At 38.1% G+C, this 19016-nt stretch overlaps 1 protein-coding gene across 2 annotated transcripts in view; it reads left to right on the top strand.

Annotated features, from left to right (window-relative positions):
- Positions 1-19016, top strand: part of kcnt2b (potassium sodium-activated channel subfamily T member 2b) — a 140258-nt gene that overhangs the window by 88402 nt on the left and 32840 nt on the right. The window contains exons 15-16 of one of the 2 annotated variants that reach the window (XM_055186398.2): positions 12328-12436; positions 16480-16536. In XM_055186398.2, the coding sequence (XP_055042373.2) occupies positions 12328-12436; positions 16480-16536 (166 nt within the window). The remainder of the gene's footprint in view (positions 1-12327; positions 12437-16479; positions 16537-19016) is intronic. The other variant, XM_055186402.2, reaches the window with a different exon arrangement.

Genomic DNA, 19016 nt, shown 5'->3' with positions numbered 1-19016 from the left:
GAGGGGTGAGCTGTGGATCATTGGTTGTGGACCATTGGTTGCAATCTCACCACTAGATGGCACTAAAATCTACACACTGCACCTTTAATGTGAATAGCTGCTTTTCCGTTACCCTTTAAATTGCGCAAATTGAAAATACGGCCAAATGGAAACAGGTCAATTTCCATTAGCCGTGTTTCCATTGGTCGTATTTTTTACTCCGCAATGTCAATTTGCGCAATTTGAAGGGTAATGGAAACACAGCTAGTGATGACCAGTGTTGGGGGTAACGCATTACATGTAACGCGCATTACGTAATAATATAACTTTTCTGAAGTAACTAGTAAAGTAACGCATTACTTTATAAATATTCACATTAATGTTTGAGTTACTTTTCAAAAAAAACTTTTCAGTTTAAATAATTTAATTTAAAAATAAAATAATGTACTGAATTAAACTGAACATATTAACGTAGAATTACGCACTTTGTGCGCCTGAGCGGGAACAGAAACATCAAAAATGGGGATGGCAGACCAGAGCTTGACATTTTTGCGATCATAAAAAACACCTGCAAGGCCTGAAAGAGATCAAGCCTCAGCCAAGTAAGAAAAAATTAACGCAAAAGTAACTTAAAAGGAAAGTAAGCATTATTTTCCATGAAAAATAACTAAGTAATGCAATTAGTTACTTTTTGGGGGAGTAACTTAATATTGTAATGTATTACTTTTAAAAGTAACTTTCCCCAACACTGGTAATGACTGTTAACTTTGCTCATCCTCCCATTCTTCCCATTTGCTCTGCTTTAATGGACCTTTAATGGGATATGGGTAAAAGGTATAAATTATTTACGAGTTACAAACAGGAGAACTTCAAGTGAAATTTGCATTGCAAGGTAAATCTTTTGTTTGCAAGAAAAACAAAAAACTACAGTGAGTAGTTTGAACAGTGCACTTCAATCGGTCGGTCATAATATTTGTCCTTCAATGTCAGTTGGTTTGATTTAATTGATATTTGTCTGACTTCTGATATTGTTAAATTCAACGCATTTAGACAGGAACGAAACATCTGATGGACATGTACAACAGCCAATCACAATCCGCTTTTTATGCAACGTTTGGCGGCAGTCTTTGTAAAACACTTCTAAGTCCTTAAAAAATCTTTTTAAAAAAGCCGTGCAGTTTTAATGATTTGTGCTACTTTGAACCTTTGACAAGACCAGCATCTATCTATTCTGGTGTGGATCATCCAAATAGACACTGCTGAATTATAAATGATTTAGAGATGCCTTTTACAATTCCCTGTTTAATATAGCAGAAGTGGCACAGTTATAGCACATGTCATTGTCCAAAACTACAGGATGCTTTGTTGTTGAATATTTGACTAGCGGGTAAATGAGAAAGAGTGTGGAGCGCTCAAATCTCCAGCACTGTAAGGCTGTACCAGACAAAGCTTGACTTATCAGAAATAATAGTGACCGGCCGCCTTCACTCCTGCTGCCTTAACCAAACACTGAGGTTTGATTGTGTTGTAAAAGTGAAGAAAATCCATTCTTTTCATCCTCCACCTGCCTCCTTTCGACTCAAAATCAGTACTGTACCATCTGGAAACTATCGGTGGCAGAGTTATATTCATATGACAACAGTGTTAGGGTTTGTATTGATATTTGGTTTTGCTCAAAATTGACCAATATTGCATAATAGTTTATATTTAAAAGGTAGCAGACTTCTGTCAGACTTAGCATACTAAACATACTTACCTAACTTGTCCAGGAAGATTCGCAATCTGTTGCTCTACCTTAACAGTAATTGACCCCAAATAAAAAACTGACCACAGAAGGATATTGGTTCAAGTTTACAGGGGCTTTCAAAATCGCCAAGTATACATGTATTTGTTTTATATTAAAGGTCCCATATTTCAAAGCTTTCTAGAGATTTATTTTAGGTTATGATGTCCTTAAGAATTTATATATTTGCAGTTTGAGGACCAAAAACAATCACTTTATATTTTTTACAGCTCCTCTTTCAGGAGCTAAGAGGGTGATTCTCACGAAACCATTGAAACACAATGGCTCTAATGATTTTAGCTTTAAAATGTGTAATATAGTAACATTAAAAAGCATCAGAATTAACACAATACTGTGTTCTACCTTGCACAATGTGTGATTTCAACATAAGAATTTATAATTGGAAATTTTATCTCATTTTCTGCTGAAATTCTCATTACCGCAATGTGTCCGGCTGTGTTTGAACATGCGTTATGTTGTAATTTATTCAAATTAACACAAAAATATTAAGTAAAAAAATAAATGGATGTTTTGCTAGACTACTTTAGATGACAGAAAAAATATTTACTGAATATTCATGTATAAAATAATAATGAAGAAAAATTAGGAAAATGATGTGTCCATGCCTGATGTTCTCATCCTCCGCAACACTTTTTGAGAACAGTTTAAGCACACATACAGAATTTTAATAAAGTTTGATTTTGAGTGACCAAGCACATGGACCAGTTACTTCAAGATGGCTACCAGGTAAGATCATTTTTTACAGTTAATTTGAAATATTGTCTTGTCAGAATGCTTACACGACATTTTGATTATCATTACCGCAACAGATGCTTATTAAATGTTAATTTAATTAATAGAAGCATAATACTTTGATTTTAAATGCATGTGCAGAATCTCCAAATTATGTTCTTTCAGGTTTATCATGTCATTTTGAAAATATGTTAGTGTTGATGTTTTCTGACTGTTGCGGTAATGAGATTTTTTAGGACCAAATTTTTAATTATGTTACAAAAAGTGTTAAATGATAAGTAAAAGTTTTTAAATTAATGTTCCCATTTACTCCAGACTTTGTTTTTCAATGTCTGGTGGGGAAAAAAGTAAATTTAAGCAATTTTTACATTTTCATGCTTTACATTTTTAAAACCAAGTTTTCGTGAGAATCACCCAAGAACAGGTAATTTTTGGTCTGTGTAAGTAATTCATAAGCCTCTCTTCTGATTGGCCTGTTGTTTTATGAGTGAAATACACAGTTGAAAGTTACCCATGGAAGTACACTAAAAGTTAGTTTCTGTGCACTAAATGTTAAAAACTTTGCAGTACCAAGTGAATAACATTTCTAAAATAACCAACATAAACAACTGGTTTACATCAGAATTAGTTTAAGCACACGTTTGGTTGTGTAGAAGTAGTAACTGTATTGTTATGCTAATCCATAAACGAACACAAATTTCATAAGCAACACAATGTTTAATCAAAGTAGAACATCTGAATCCATCTCAATACAAACATATCGCGTACCTACCTTACCAAAATAAACTGTGCAACGACTCTTTCAGACCCTTTGCGTCCTGCAGCTGTTTGCATCTCGTGGTAAAGCAGTAAATTTACTGATGTTCATTTGGGTTTTTGCTCTTTGCTGATCCTGTTGTTGTTATAAAAGATGCCTTTAGTTTTGTGGCTCCTGTGTAGGTTGTCAATTCAGCAGAAAAGTTTGCTGTTCTCGTTGTTTACAGGCAGGAGGTGAGCGCATGTGAATGCGTCGATGACGCATGGTGTCTGCGAGGACTCACTGCGCGGTGGGCGTTCAAATTACGATTACGTATGAGGGACAAAAAAGGAAACGTCCGTTCGGACCAAAAATCTATGATTGGATGAACATTTTTTGGTCCAACGCTTTTCACAGATGACATACATTTCTACAAATACATTTAAAGAACTTAACACAGTGATTGCTATCAGGATGTGAGGAGACTTTTAACCAGCATAACTAAAAATGTTTCAGGATCAAATCTGTTACCCTACCTTTAATGAGTAGATTCTTGGAGAAACCGGCATTGAACTCCACATTGACGAAGCAGTCACTTGGGAAATGTTTAGAACAAACGGTTAGAAACAATTTCGAATTGTTTGGGTGGAGACTGAAGGTGGTGACTGAGTATTCCTGACGTCACGTTTTTACGGAAGTCACGTGGGCTTGTGAAACATCACAGCTACTTTAAGCAGGCTGTGTGAATTTGACTGTGAAACTTATTTGGCACATCTCAGTTATCATGAAATTTCAGATTTGACAATATGGGACCTTTAAAGTCACAATGAAATTGAAATGAAAAATTTGGGGGGGATATTGCGGTCTTTTTTACAAATGACTTATCTGTGAACTTTGTTACTTAAAAAAAATTCATGTGCCCTCATATTATTTAATCAAAAACACAAATCTCCCGCCCTCCTCAAAGCTATCTACTTTACTTACGGTCATGTGGTATGGTAGGTGGGCGGAGCTCAGGAAAATATCGCAGAGATTAGCAAGTAGCAACACTACCCAACTTCAAACGATCCAATCAGTTCTTGCTGGACGAATTCCAGCCCCACCTTTTTTATCAGAGGCTGATATACGTCACAACATGAAAAAATAAAACAATCGCTGCTTCCATTTCATGGTGACTTTAAATGTATACTTATGTACACTTTCACAAATGAAAACCTGCCCATGCCTTCATTTAACTTCATAAACAACTCATGACATCAAATAGACATATCTAGTCTAATTTGCGTTCAGAGTTATAGTTTTAAGGGGCGTTCACATTATAACAATAACTATAGCGTTAACTTTAACGATAACTACATTAGCGTCCACACCACCGAAACGATAACGACAATTTTATGCTAATTCGCTCGCGAGGCGCAGTACTTGTGCAAATCATTTACAGTCAACTTATATTGCATATTTTCTCTTTAATAAAAACGCTTGTAATTGTTCACATGTCATAAATATGTGTTCTTGTTGCATTTACACAGCGGGTCTAACCAGCAGATGTCATTAACTCTAAATAGTAAATCTAGTAGTTTGTGTAATCTAATATCTTACCTTATGGCGTAGCCAATGTAGTACAATAAGAGCATTACGTAGTCAATTTCACAGCAACTGCATCAGCGCTGAACACCTGAGGTCATTTTTTTGTTACGGACCTCAGCAATGAGCTTCTCAGTGCCATCTGTCATATTAAATGCACGTGCACTTGAAGTTCAAATAGATTTGAATGGCTCTCAATGGTTTATCGTTCATCAGGTGGGAAAAAAATCTTCTTTCATTGTATCTTTATCGTTATAGTTGTGGTGTGAACTCCGCTATTCTCTTTCTTTCCCCGCCAGCGTTTTTAAAAAAAGTTGCCAGCCAGCGCCAGCATTTTTTATGATTTTCACAAAAAACGAGATAACTCGTCAATGGCGGAAAAAGAGTTAATATAAAAAGATTTTTTATGTATTTTTATAGTTAAAGTTATCGTTATAATGTGAATGTGAATTTGAGAAGTTTCTGAAAAGCTGTAGAAAGTCTACCCCCTTCATCTCATAGATCTCACATTTTTTGGGAGGATGTGTAATGTGTGTATGTGTGTGTATCTGTATCAGAAAATGATCTGAAGGTGAATTTCGTGCTGCAGTAGGACGTGAGGTGATGCTAAGATTAGACAGCCAGATCACAACTGGTATTAAAATGTGAGAAGAATGTGTCTCTAATGTGCAGGATCATTTTCAGATTGCCCTTTACTGTAACGTCACCTGTGGTTTTAAGGTATGACAGTCATGTAGTGTTTCTCAGCATGCACTGACAGACGTTATTTCAGAGTGGCTGAGAAGGGAGAGATGTCTCGGGTTTATAGAGACACAAATGAGTCGCAGAGGCAGCTGTGGGGTCATTGAGATCAATCACCGATTATACTCTACACAGAGGTCACTGTAGATTATACTCATCAAAAGTGCTTTCGCTAATTCTTTTTATCTTACGCCTTAATGTCCTGTATACGCCATTCAAATTAAATGAAGCTTTTAAAGGAACAGTTTCCGAAACACTGTGTTCGCTTTTTGTTAATTTACTCATTATGAAACCATAAGACAGAATTTTCATTTCTAAGTGAACTATTCATTTTAAATGAAATCTTATTAAACATGCACAGGATTATAGGATTTTATAGACAATGAAGGAAATATCCATGTTGCCTTCAAAAAAGAAGATGAAGTCCTCTTAGTAGACAGATTGTTATAACACAACAAAGGCTTTTCTTATCTGCTTCTAAATACATGAAACGTGTTGGTATCCTGCAGGATTATGAAAATGAATGCAAAGTATTTCTTTCATTGTGAGTCTCATTTAGCCAAACCTTCAGACTGACAGGAATATACACTCAAGGATTATTAGGAACACCTGTTAAATTTCTCATTAATGCAATTGTCCAATCAATCAATCACATGGCAGTTGCTTCAATGCATTTAGGGGTGTGGTCTTGGTCAAGACAATCTCATGAACTCCTGAACTGAATGTCAGAATGGGAAAGAAAGTTGATTTAAGCAATTTTGAGCGTGGCACGGTTGTTGGTGCCAGACGGGCCGGTCTGAGTATTTCACAATCTGCTCAGTTACTGGGATTTTCACGCACAACCATTTCTAGGTTTATAAAGAATGGTGTAAAAAAGGAAAAACATCTAGTATGTGGCAGTCCTGTGGGAAAAAATGTCTTGTTGATGCTAGAGGTCAGAGACGACTGATTCAAGCTGATAGAAGAGCAACTTTGACTGAAATAACCACTCGTTACAACCGGGGTATGCAGCAAAGCATTTGTGAAGCCACAACACGCACAACCTTGAGGCGGATGGGCTACAACAGCAGAAGACCCCACCGGGTACCACTCATCTCCACTACAAATAGGAAAAAAGGCTACCATTTGCACGAGCTCACCAAAATTGGACAGTTGAAGACTTGAAAAATGTTGCCTGGTCTGATGAGTCTCGATTTCTGTTGAGACATTCAGATGGTAGAGTCAGAATTTGGCATAAACAGAATGAAAACATGGATCCATCATGCCTTGTTACCACTGTGCAGGCTGGTGGTGGTGGTGTAATGGTGTGGGGGATGTTTTCTTCGCACACTTTAGGCCCCTTAGTGCCAATTGAGCATCGTTTAAATGCCACGGCCTACCTGAGCATTGTTTCTGACCATGTCCATCCCTTTATGACCACCATGTACTCATCCTCTGATGGCTACTTCCAGCAGGATAATGCACAATGTCACAAAGCTCGAATCATTTCAAATTGGTTTCTTGAAAATGACAATGAGTTCACTGTACTAAAATGGCCCCCACATTCACCAGATCTCAACCCAATAGGGCATCTTTGGGATGTGGTGGAACGGGAACTTCGTGCCCTGGATGTGCATCCCACAAATCTCCATTAACTGCAAGATGCTATCCTATCAATATGGGCCAACATTTCTAAAAAAAAAATGCTTTCAGCACCTTGTTGCATCAATGCCACGTGGAATTAAGGCAGTTCTGAAGGTGAAAGGGGGTCAAACAGAGTATTCGTATGGTGTTCCTAATAATCCTTTAGGTGAGTGTATAATATACATATTATATTGATATACATATTGTATAATATACATATTATGTGATGTTTGGAAAATGTACAAATAAAGTGGTTAAAAAAATAGAAAATGCATCTTGATTTAAGAATTTTTAAATATTTGTACTGAAAACAAGACAAAAATACTAAATAAGAAAGTAATTTTTTGCAGTGTAATTACTTCAAACATAAAGCAACCAATCATGTTTTTGTTCATGTGCGCTATTAGAGAACACAACTTATAAGTATCTGGGAAATCCTATACAACTCAACCAATCAGATCGACTCTCAAAATGTTTCCAGTTTTTTTGTGTCCTATGCATCTGATGTTTAACCAACCGTCCGTGAGTGACTATCATTCATATGATACTTATAACATAAGTGCTTACGTTTCATATCAGTCAAGAGATGGTCGTCCCCTGTGGGTGGCATGGCATGTTGGTGCTTACAGAGCGATTGCTTTTCGACAGTTTGCATCAGTATGCAGTTTCTCAGCGTGTGGCAGACGTGTTGTGACACTGCTTGCAATGTATGCTGTGAGTGGGTGGCATAGATGACTACGACTGTAGACTTGACATCGCTCTACAAATAACTCAATCGCACCCTAATGTTCACATCAGTGTAACAGAATCTCACAGGTTTGCATTGGCTGAGAAAAACACCCCGATTACAGCTTGGCCTCGCAGATTATCCATCTGATTGCGTTAATTGATTTTTTTCTACCGCTCCGTGGGCATGTTTGGAAATAGCAACCCGCCTGCTTTGTTTTTCCGTCGATCTGCACGGTGGTGGCCGTATCAACAGCCGGGTCATTCATAAACATAACCAGCATGCTGCTTTAATTAATGCTAATGGCAGAGAAGTGCCGCTGTTGTTACTGTCTTGCTGGGGTTCACAGAACCAGTGCAATTTCTCACGGCTGGGGACCGAAAACAGCAGCTTTAGAGAAAAAAAACTGGAACACAATTACCAGCCGCTGTGCTGCTTCAGTCGAGGTCAACGATTGCTTTCTGAGGGTTGCTGGAAATGAGGGAGTTAGTGGAGGAGGAGATGAAGTGGTCGACCAGAAAGGCTGTACATGAGGAGAAATTGAGGTCTTTAATTCAGCGTTTGATCTTCAGAAGTGTTTGTGCGTATTTAAGGGGCCGCCTCCAGTACTTTAGCTTGACATGAGAATATTTCAAAGAACAAGACATGAATAGGTGTATATAGATAAGCGGACAGTAACTGTATAAATGAATGAAATCAAAATTAAAACAATTGCATATAAAACACCTTGAATCTCCAAAATGTTAATACATAAAAAATAGCAGTTTTTATGTAGTGCTTTCCGGAATAAGTTACTTATTGTTCACTTTAGAGGTCCATTTGGGTCCACTTAGATCCGAAAACTCGAGACCCAGGCGGGTTTAGATTTAAAAGTTTCAAGTCTGCCTTCCCTACTGAAAAATCCAGCTAAGACCAGCATTAGCTGGTAGCTGGTTTTAGCTGTTTTAAGGTGGTTTACACTGGTCCTCCCCGCCTGACAAAGCTGGTTATGCTGGTGGGCCAGCTGGTCTTCCAGCCTGACCAGCTAAGTCCAGCTAGACCAGCTTGCTACACCAGCAAAACCAGCTTCCTACACCAGCAAAACCAGCTAAAACCAAGCTGGAGACCAGCTAAAACCAGCTTATTCTGGTCTTAGCTGGATTTTTCAGTAGGGTTGGCCTCAGATCTCGGGTAATTTAAAATAAAGGTGTTTTATGTGTTTTAAACGGACCTGAGAAGACCCCAACTATATCACGTGTGCATCGAGTACTTTTCCAGCCCCTCCTCTGTTTGCCAAAAGTGCTTGTAACATCATTTGGCTGGTAGTAGGTTAATTTTCGTTGAGCCAGACCTGTCAATCAATTTTAAATTTATACTGTAAGCGGTTACCTCTGTGTCATCGTCAGATAACAAATGAAAATAAATAGAGCAGCGGGCAAAATTGGTTGCGAGGCCAGCAAGGTTTATTCCTGTCTGACTGGTGCATGCGGGGCTGCAGACTGCACATCACACGTCAGTCGCATTTACATTCGTGTCCAGTTGGGTTTCAATGATTTGCTACTGAACTCTAAAAATGTCTGTGTTATTACTGGCCCATAATGGGTAAATATTGGGCAGAACACACCGCTGGGTTTAAATTGACCCAACTGGGTTATTATACCCCATGGTTGCATAACAACAACCCAACATTGGTCATTATTTTTTCATTTTGTAGCTACAAAAGAAACAACATTACGACAAAATAACACCAATTTACGCAGAACAACCTGATCAAAAGTTTACAATTGTGACCCTGGACCGCAAAAGCCAACAGTACATTGTATGGCTCAAAAATCACCCTCTTTCATATAATTTCGATTACCTTCCGCTATTATTGTGAAGTCTGTCTCGCTCCACAACGTCTGTTAGCTTAGCTTAGCATAAAGATGTGTTCGTATATTTTCGTAAGTCCCACCCACTGATTTGTAATAGGTCTTTAGTGTGGGTGGGTCCCACTCATAGCCCCCTCCTTGGAAAAATTATGAATGAGTGTCTGTAGTCTTTCACCCTCGACAAAGATACAGCAGTTCCTTCTTTTTTAATGAGGCAAAATGACGATTTTTACATCATTGAAAGAAGGAAGTGCAACACTGAAATCTGTATTTCTCCCGTCTCAGGGGAAACTGAAGGAATGATGGGCATGATGCAGGACCATTCAAAAACATGACTGGGGTTCTAACGATACAAAGCTTAATGCAAATCGGTAAAGTGTCCCTTTAAGATCATGTTTCATGAAGATATTTTGTAAATTTCCTACCGAAAATATATCAAAACATTCACAGTAAAATCCAGTGAAACACTTAACTCTTTCCCCTCCATTGACGAGTTGTCTTGTCAATTAAGAGAAAACATTTGCATGAAAAAAACATGTTCCTGATTAGTTTTTATGGTAATCAACTAGATGGCGCACTTACCCAATTTATAAAAAAGCTGAAGCAATTTTTTTTTTATTAATTTTACACTCCGTATATGTTTTGATAATCGTTCTTAATCTGATCTATAACAAAATTCCTTCACAAAAAAATGCAATTATTTCAGATTTTTGCTAAAAGCATTTTATTTTGAAGAAAAAGGCCCATATTTAAGAGTTTATAAGCAGAGAAAAAATATAGATAGGATGAAATGTTTTTTCCCAGTTTGTTTGTTTGTTTGTTTGAAAGCAGAGGGTCTGTTCTTTCATTTGATATATTTGTATGTTTGTATATTTATAGAAGAACATTTTCCTGGAAGACATTTTGTGAAACTTTTGTGAAAATCACAAAATTGCTGGTGGGCAACTTTTCAAAAAAAGGCTGGCGGGGAATAAGTTAGGCATAGCCTGGGGTGCGTTTCCCAAAAGCATCATTGCTAACTAAGTTTTGCGATGCAATTTCCCATTGGCAACAAAACAAGTTGCTAACAGGTTAGCAATGATGCTTTTGGGAAAGTGACTTTTCACATCTTAGCCTTGTTTTTGCATCACTAAAAATGTTTAGTCATTTCTCAAATCCACGTCTGCCTCTCAAGGCCATATAGAAAAAATTTAATGTCATTTAAGGACAGCATGATGAAATCATAGAAACTCGATATCCAAACTGATAAAGCGCCTGTCACTTCCCTCTCAATGAGACAAAACAAAAAGCAGCCGAAATCAACAGGAAAAGGAAACGGACGCCACTCCTATCGTTTATTTCCCATCGGAAACCCGACGTGAGCGTGACACAGGTTTTTTAATAAGCTACCAGACCTAGAGGTGATGTCTGTGTCCTCGGTTGTAAAAACAACAACTCAAAAACAACCAAAAATAGATCAAAGTAAAAGAAAAACAGGGCCCTGAAAGAGGACAAAAAAAACCTCAGGGGGCCAATAGGGTACCAAAATGATTTTTTTTTTAAAGATATTACTTTATATCTTTTGTGTTTACAGACTGTGGCCCAGGCCTGTAATACAATGTTTTCAGCCGAAATTCAATACAGGCGCAGCTAAAAATGTATGTGGGTCAATGTTTTTCTCAATGCTAATTTGATTTTATCCACTCATTTTCTCAATTAGCAAAATTGGTAAATGTGCTTTTACTCTTTACTAACAAGCCACATTCAATTACGCTGTATCTACCAGACAGGCATTAGTTTTCCTGCTGTTTTCTTTTTGAATAAAATCCTCAGTTTATCTCATCATCACTATATGTACTTTTTTTTTACTGAAACTGGAAGTTAGGGCCGGATGAAGTGCAGAATGATGTCATCAAAATCTTTAATACGTATTAGCAGAAGTGAGAGATTTGAATCTTGTATTTTATTTTTTATTTTTTTTTGAGAATATCATGGAGAACCTATTCATACCGAACACCAAAATTTGATTACGTGGTGCATTCATAAGCATCATCTTTATCTTTTCCAGTTTCTAAACCATCTTTCGGTCTGTGTGTTTTTTTTCATACTTTTTGTGGCATTTAAATGACCGCCGAGGTCTTGCCCCGATGTCTGCTCGCTCAGCTGTGTGGAAGCTGTTTAAGAGGGCAGCTGGAGTCAAAGGAGCATATGATCCCAGACGTTGCCTTATTTCACACTCTGTTAATGGCGCCGAGAGGCTTTGACCCCTATAAGATGTAACTCTAAAATGAAATACAGCCTAAAGTACCGGGACCTGCAGACAGGTTAATAATCCTGCCCTGGTTCTAGACTGTTTCAAATAGGGGGAAATAACGTAAAAGTGGGGCTTAGTGAAGTGTGTGTGTTTGGAGAGGTACAGACTGGCTGTATGTAATGTCATAATATTACAAAACTAGTCGTATAATATAATGTTATAATAATTGCATGTGGCAAAGAAAATATCTATCGCATGTGTCCCTATAAAATGCATGTGTAATTTGTATAACTGTGTGCATGTGTGTTTATTTTGCAGACCATGTGGTTTGCGAGGAGGAGTTTAAGTACGCCATGTTGGCCCTGAACTGTGTATGCCCTGCCACTTCCACCCTGATCACCTTATTGATTCATTCATCTCGAGGACAGTGAGTATAAACATCTCTCTCTTATACACCCTGACACAGTCACTGCTAGTCAGATGTCTGACAGCTTATTCTGACCAAGCTCCGCCCACCTAGACAAGAAGAATCTAGCTGCATATCCAGTACCCTTTAAATTGCGCAAATTGAAAGAGCGAATTGGAGTGGAGGCCAATGGAAACAGAGTAATTTGCATAAACTCCCATATCACAAAAAAGTTTGTCTGAAAATGCACCTCACTCGAGCATATAATTTCGAAAAAGGAATATTTTGCAAAATCGCAATGGAAACAGTTTTTCGCATTTGTTCTGACATGCATAAAAGTCACATGATCATCCTTTAAATATGGCACAATATGTTTGGTTAGAGGACTAGACAGAAGAGGTGTGCTCGACTTCATGTGGCATCACAATGAGTTCCCGTTGTCCGAAAAAATTATACCTTTGGACAGTGGCCCCCCATGCATTCGACGCTCGAATGCATTCTCTGGAATCCTCTTAAGCGGAGGTTTCCGCCCTCCGATTGGTTGCTGCCGAACATTTCCTCTTTCCGATCATAGCTCATTACCATAGAGTTGAGCTGATTTCAACTCTCCTCGACACTCACACCGTACATGATGCGCTTGACGGAAGGCTTGTCTGAAACGTGGCCAACAGCCAATCACACTGGCCACAACCTATGCTCCGGTCTTCCATAAACGTAATTGGCTGGCTCTGCCTAGGTTATTTGCATAAGGCAATCTGAATGTTCAACTTCTGCCGCGAGCAACGGCACTGATGTCATGCGTTGCCGAGCTGAATTGTGGATACGTCGGCGCCGCGTCACTTCCGTTGCTCGTGGCAGAAGTTGAACATTTCTCAACTTTTCAAGCGGCAAAGTGTGCGTCAGCCAATCAGATCGCCTTATGCAAAAAACCTAGGCAGAGTCAGCCAATTACATTTATGGAAGACCGGAGCATAGGTTGTGGCCACTGTGATTGGCTGTTGCCTTCTGTCAAGCATTAACACTTACGCCCTGTGTGAATGTACTGTAAAAACTTTTTTCACCGGCCCCCCTTTTGTACAGAAAATATTTTCACGCCCCTCTCATATACATCCTTTGCTGGATGTAAACAATGTAATGAATACAGTACTGCAACTTCAGTGTCTGATTTTACTAAAAAAACTAAATAACAAAAAAAGGAAAGCATTAGATTACGATTCAGACTGAAACTGAACTAACAAACACAAGTTGGTTATTGCCTGGATTTATAATGGGAATCACATAGCTCTCATTTTCATTTGGCAGAAACAAACTTATTGTGAGATACAACAAGCATATAGACATCTACACTAAAGATGAGACTTTGTGACAGAATATGATACAGAATATGATTTATGTATTTTCTGCGTTATTTAAACCTCTGCGTGGTGTATTTATAACCTATCATGTTTCTAGCTGTATTTCACGACGACTGTGGAACAAAAGATTATGCGTGTCACTGATCAAACCAAACCACCAATCACAGGTGTGAAGCCCAAAGTCTCAAGTCAACTTGACAGTCGAGTGAATGTTGCAAGAGCATTGTTGTTGAGCGAACGCTCATCGCAGCACTTGCATGTGTAACTGCATTGAGCAGAGAGAGTCTTTTTCAACAGTGACGTAGCCTATATATGGATGGATGCTTTTCCATGTGCAAATATTATTCTGCGCGCATACTTGAACATCTCTTGCTTGCCGTTTTTTATGTAAGTGGCTTAGATTTGGGTTGGAATAAATGCAACATACTTTCGAAGATATGCTTACCACACACCCCTTTTAATAACTCAACGCTCTCCAACCACTGACCTTAAAGAGTCTTCTTTTTGTCCATTGTCTGTTTGATTTTTTTTTTTTAAATCATTAAATAAGTTAACCGCTTGTGGCCGGTAGGGGGCCCCCTAAGCAATTGCGTGGTTTGCGTGGTGGGTAAACACGCCACTGCCTTTGGACAACAAATGAACCCGTTAACGGATAAATCCGTTTTAAAAATTTTTGTCAAAACATGTTTATTATTATGTTATCATGTTATTATTTTGTTTATGGTGCTACTTAGCTGTATTTTTTAAGTTATGAAGTTTTAAATCAAAACAAACCAACTGCACTTGAATTGATATTTATTGTAATGCACAACCAAAAAACGAGATTTCTGAAAAATAAAAAAAAACTGAGTTTTCTCGTTTTGCAACGAAACTCTTCAAATGTACCTGCAATTATATTTTCACTGTTTGTGTGCTCACTTTGGTAAGTGGCTTTGGATGAAAGCATCTGCTAAAGATTTAAATATAAATGCAGTTTGCACACATAGTACATCCTTGTTATCATCCCTGGAAATAAAAACTATGCTCAGTAAAGTGATTTTCCGTATAAAAATGGATTTACGGATTTTCTGACCTCAGTGGGATGACTCATCTAAATTACGTAAATCTGATAAGGTGGGTTCACACAAGCCCTGTTTGAGGCGTCAAAATCGTGTCTACCGCATCTAGTTTGCCACTTGAACATTTTAAATGCATTTGCACGTCTAGAGCGAGGTAGTCGCGTGGAAAAAGCAAGCATTTGACGCGCGTCAGAGGCGAAATCCACTTCTTGTGCGAGTGGCAAGTGCTATGTGGTTGTCTGTTTGCAAGATGACTGATGTTGATCGTGCATTCATCGAGAGAGTTACCGGTTTGTATTTGGTAACCTTACTATAGGGGAAAATGGTTAAAAAAACTGCGGGAATGCCGCGGGTCGATAAACATCACGTGACTCAAAAGTGAAATGTGTATTTACAACTTACCAGGTTGCCCGAAGTCCTCACTGACACTCTTCCAAGCGAGGTCCTTTTTATTCCTGTCTCTATAGAAATAAGAATATTCCTGTCTTGTATAGCTCCGGTTGACTGCTCACGGACAATATAAGTGTTGCTTCAGGTTGAATGAGGGCCACACCAGCAAGCAGGCTCCTGATTGGTTAACACGGCGGGAAAATCCGCCAAAGTTCAAATTTTTCAACTCGGGCGTCAGCCGCAAATTCGTGTCAAACGCAAAATGCACAAAAAACACCGCACGTACCGCACCAGATGCTCAATTCGCGCCATTCGCACCGCGAGACCTCCAGACGCGCGTAAACGCGTCTTCACATTCACTTAACATTGAAATCACTCGCGCTTGACGCCTCTACCGCGGTTGGTGTGAACGCACCATTAGACGCATAACGACGGTTAACGGAAATGCCATAATTTTGCAATCGTTTTTTTTTTGTTGACATTTAGGAAAATAAAATGAAGTTTTACACAAATCTTTAATGGAAAAGCACCTACTGTCGACTAAAGGGCTCATTATAGTTGTGCGTACCAATCACAGCGCTTGCAGTCCGCATAGAACTGAAACACTGTTAAAAACTTGGCAAGGTGCGCAAATTGAGGTGTCAGAGGCTACCTTACGCACGACTATAAATTGAACTTAATATGTAAAGCAACCAACCACAATTGTTTCAGTTTTACATGCTGTTTTGAAGGTGTTTATCTGAAATAGATTATACCACACAACACAAACAAATATAATCAAAATTGATGTCTGACTGATCCTCGTGAAACAAAGTGAAATTTAGAAAATGTAGACAAAATGAAAGACAAAATTGGTAAATGTAAATATTAGTTATTATTTTATTATTAAATAATAATATTACAAACAATATTTATTAATTATTAATGTTTATCCATGTATTTTATTATTATTATAAGTTAATATTTATATATGAAAATCCCCTTACACTCGGAAAGTGCGTAAAACCAGCCAATCAGATTGGAACTGGCAATTTATTAGATTTTGTGTTATATACTGTTTATTTTATTTATTTTGTCAAGATGTGTGCGTTTATGATTAGGAATGGATACATATCTGTACTGACATCTGAACACAAATATAATCTAATGTATCTTCAAAAAAGCACTGCTTTCTAGATGAAGAAAATACTATCAGACTGCTATACAGATTCCTCATCTATTGATCCATGATCATGTGTTTAACTATTAAATCTTTTATCAGAACAGCATCTTCAGAGGCCTTCAGGCAGCGAGCGGGTGCCTTCCAACAGCTCAACAGGTCAGACTCGCTGGCAAATATCGACACACACACATCGATACACACAGCAGCAGGGATCTCACAAGTAAATTTATCTCTGCGTCATGTTTCTTTGTTTTTCACCTCCTCCATCTTAACACTCCTCCACTCCCTCTGCTTCTCACCTCCACTACATCATCCCAGACACATCACAGGTTCACAGACACATCCATGCCCATAAACAAAACGTGTTTTCCTGTGTGAGGTTAAACACGTAGTGCCCCGAGAAACATGTTGCATTAATGTCACTTAAAAACCTGTGATATTTTTCATCCTGTATGTAGAAAGAAATTTGATGCTTTTGTGATTATCACAAAAAAGTGGATGGTTGTTTACGTTAAGATTACAGAAAAACAAAACCATAAAGCTATCATCAAAATTGTTTTTATGACTGGTGCGAATCAAACGCGTCACCTCAAGGCACATCACACTAGATTTGACATTGCATAACATAACAATATTGGACGATTGAGATTTGAGATCAACACTTCAAAGACTAATGTTGCATAATATGATACATATGCTGGTGTATTACGATACTATTAAGATGCTTTTTAAAGGGGTCATGAGCTACCTGTAACTAATAGGCTTTTTTCTACCCTAGCTGTTTTGAGAATCTTTTTTTTTGTGGGTGCGCTGCATGGAAGACTTAAAGGAATATTCCATTTTCTTAAAAGAAAAATCCAGATAATTTACTCACCACCATGTCATCCAAAATGTTGATGTCTTTCTTTGTTCAGTCGAGAAGAAATTATGTTTTTTGAGGAAAACATTGCAGAATTTTTCTAATTTTAATGGACTTTAATAGAACCCAACATTTAATACATAACTCAACAGTTAACAGTTTTTTTCAACTGAGTTTCAAAGGAATATAAACAATCCCAAATGAGGCATAAGGGTCTTGTCTGGCGAAGCGATTGTCATTTTTGACAAGAAAGGTGAAAAATGTATACTTTTGGACCACAACTTTTCGTCAGGGTCCGGTCCAGCGCGACCTAACATAAATGCGTAGTGATGTAGGGAGGTCACGTGTTACATATATAAAACGCACATTTTCGGACCATTTTAAACAATAAACTGCCACAAAGACATTAATTAGTATCAGTTGACATACAACAATGTAGGAACGGTCCTCTTTCAAGACGCTTGTAAACACTGGGGCGGAGTTTCGCGTTCGTCCTCTGTGACCTCTTGACGTCATGACGTATTGCGGTGACGTAGTGGGGTCAGCTGGTGCATCACGACCGGATCTACACGACGACAAGTTGTGGTTTAAAAGTGTATTTGTTATTTTTATTGTCAAAAATGACATCGTTTTGCTAGAAAAGACCCTTATGCCTCGTTTGGGATTGTTTATAGTCCTTTGAAACTCCGTTGAAAAAAACTGTTAAGTGTTGAGTTAAGTATTAAATGTTGGGTTCTATTAAAGTCCATTAAAATTAGAAAAATTCTGCAATGTTTTCCTCAAAAAACATAATTTCTTCTCGACTGAACAAAGATAGACATCAACATTTTGGATGACATGGTGGTGAGTAAATTATCTGGATTTTTCTTTTAAGAAAATGGAATATTCCTTTAAAAGTGCCCTCCCACTGCTATTATTGGGTAACAGTAGGCTATTGCATATGTAAACAGCTTCAAAGCCCCCATCTGTGCTTGTGTGGAATTGCACATCATTATTATTTAAAAAGGTGTGGGCAGGGCCGGAGTGGGACTCATTTTCAGCCCTGGAGTTTTATGCCTTAGACAGGCCCACTTTAGTTCATGACTGACTATATTAAAATAATATCAGTAGTGTATAAGTCTGCAATAGTGCGCTGTTCTCTGGCAACACAGTCTCACACCCATGGCGTCAGTATTTGACGACACTTGACCATGCGTCAATATGTTGACGCGGAGGGTACCCCTTTCGCGTCACTTTTTGACGAACTAGGGACTTCAATACTATTAGGTTCGCGAAATTAAACAGTTGTCACCTGACATTGGGGTTAGGGATAGGTTTGGGTAGGGATGTCATTATGTAAATCTAACCCTAAACTGACGCGAAAATGGTAGAAAATGGTAAGAAAATAGGAAAGAGAATTTCGCGTACCTCATAGTATTGAAGTCCCTAGTTCGTCAAAAAATGACGCGAAAGGGGTACCCTCCGCGTCAACATATTGACGCATGGTCAAGTGTCGTCAAATATTGACGCCATGGGTGTGAGACTGCGTTGTCTCTGGAGCCTTATTTTTCAAATAACTTCCAATTCAATGCAAAGACAGTAGCCTAAACAATGATAATTTTTGCCATAATCGTAAAAAAATTACTGGTGAGTTTTGCATCAAATAGACAATAATGTTATGTTATAGATAATGTCTATGACCGATTTGTAAATTATTTTCCTTTTAGAGGCCGTTCGTATCAAGTCGCGTTCAAGTATATTTTAATTCTAGACGCGCTGCAAGCACACTCATAACCCG

This window comes from Misgurnus anguillicaudatus, chromosome 19 (assembly GCF_027580225.2).
Source record: "Misgurnus anguillicaudatus chromosome 19, ASM2758022v2, whole genome shotgun sequence".
NCBI lineage: Eukaryota > Metazoa > Chordata > Actinopteri > Cypriniformes > Cobitidae > Misgurnus > Misgurnus anguillicaudatus.
This window is presented reverse-complemented; position numbering and strand designations above follow the sequence as displayed.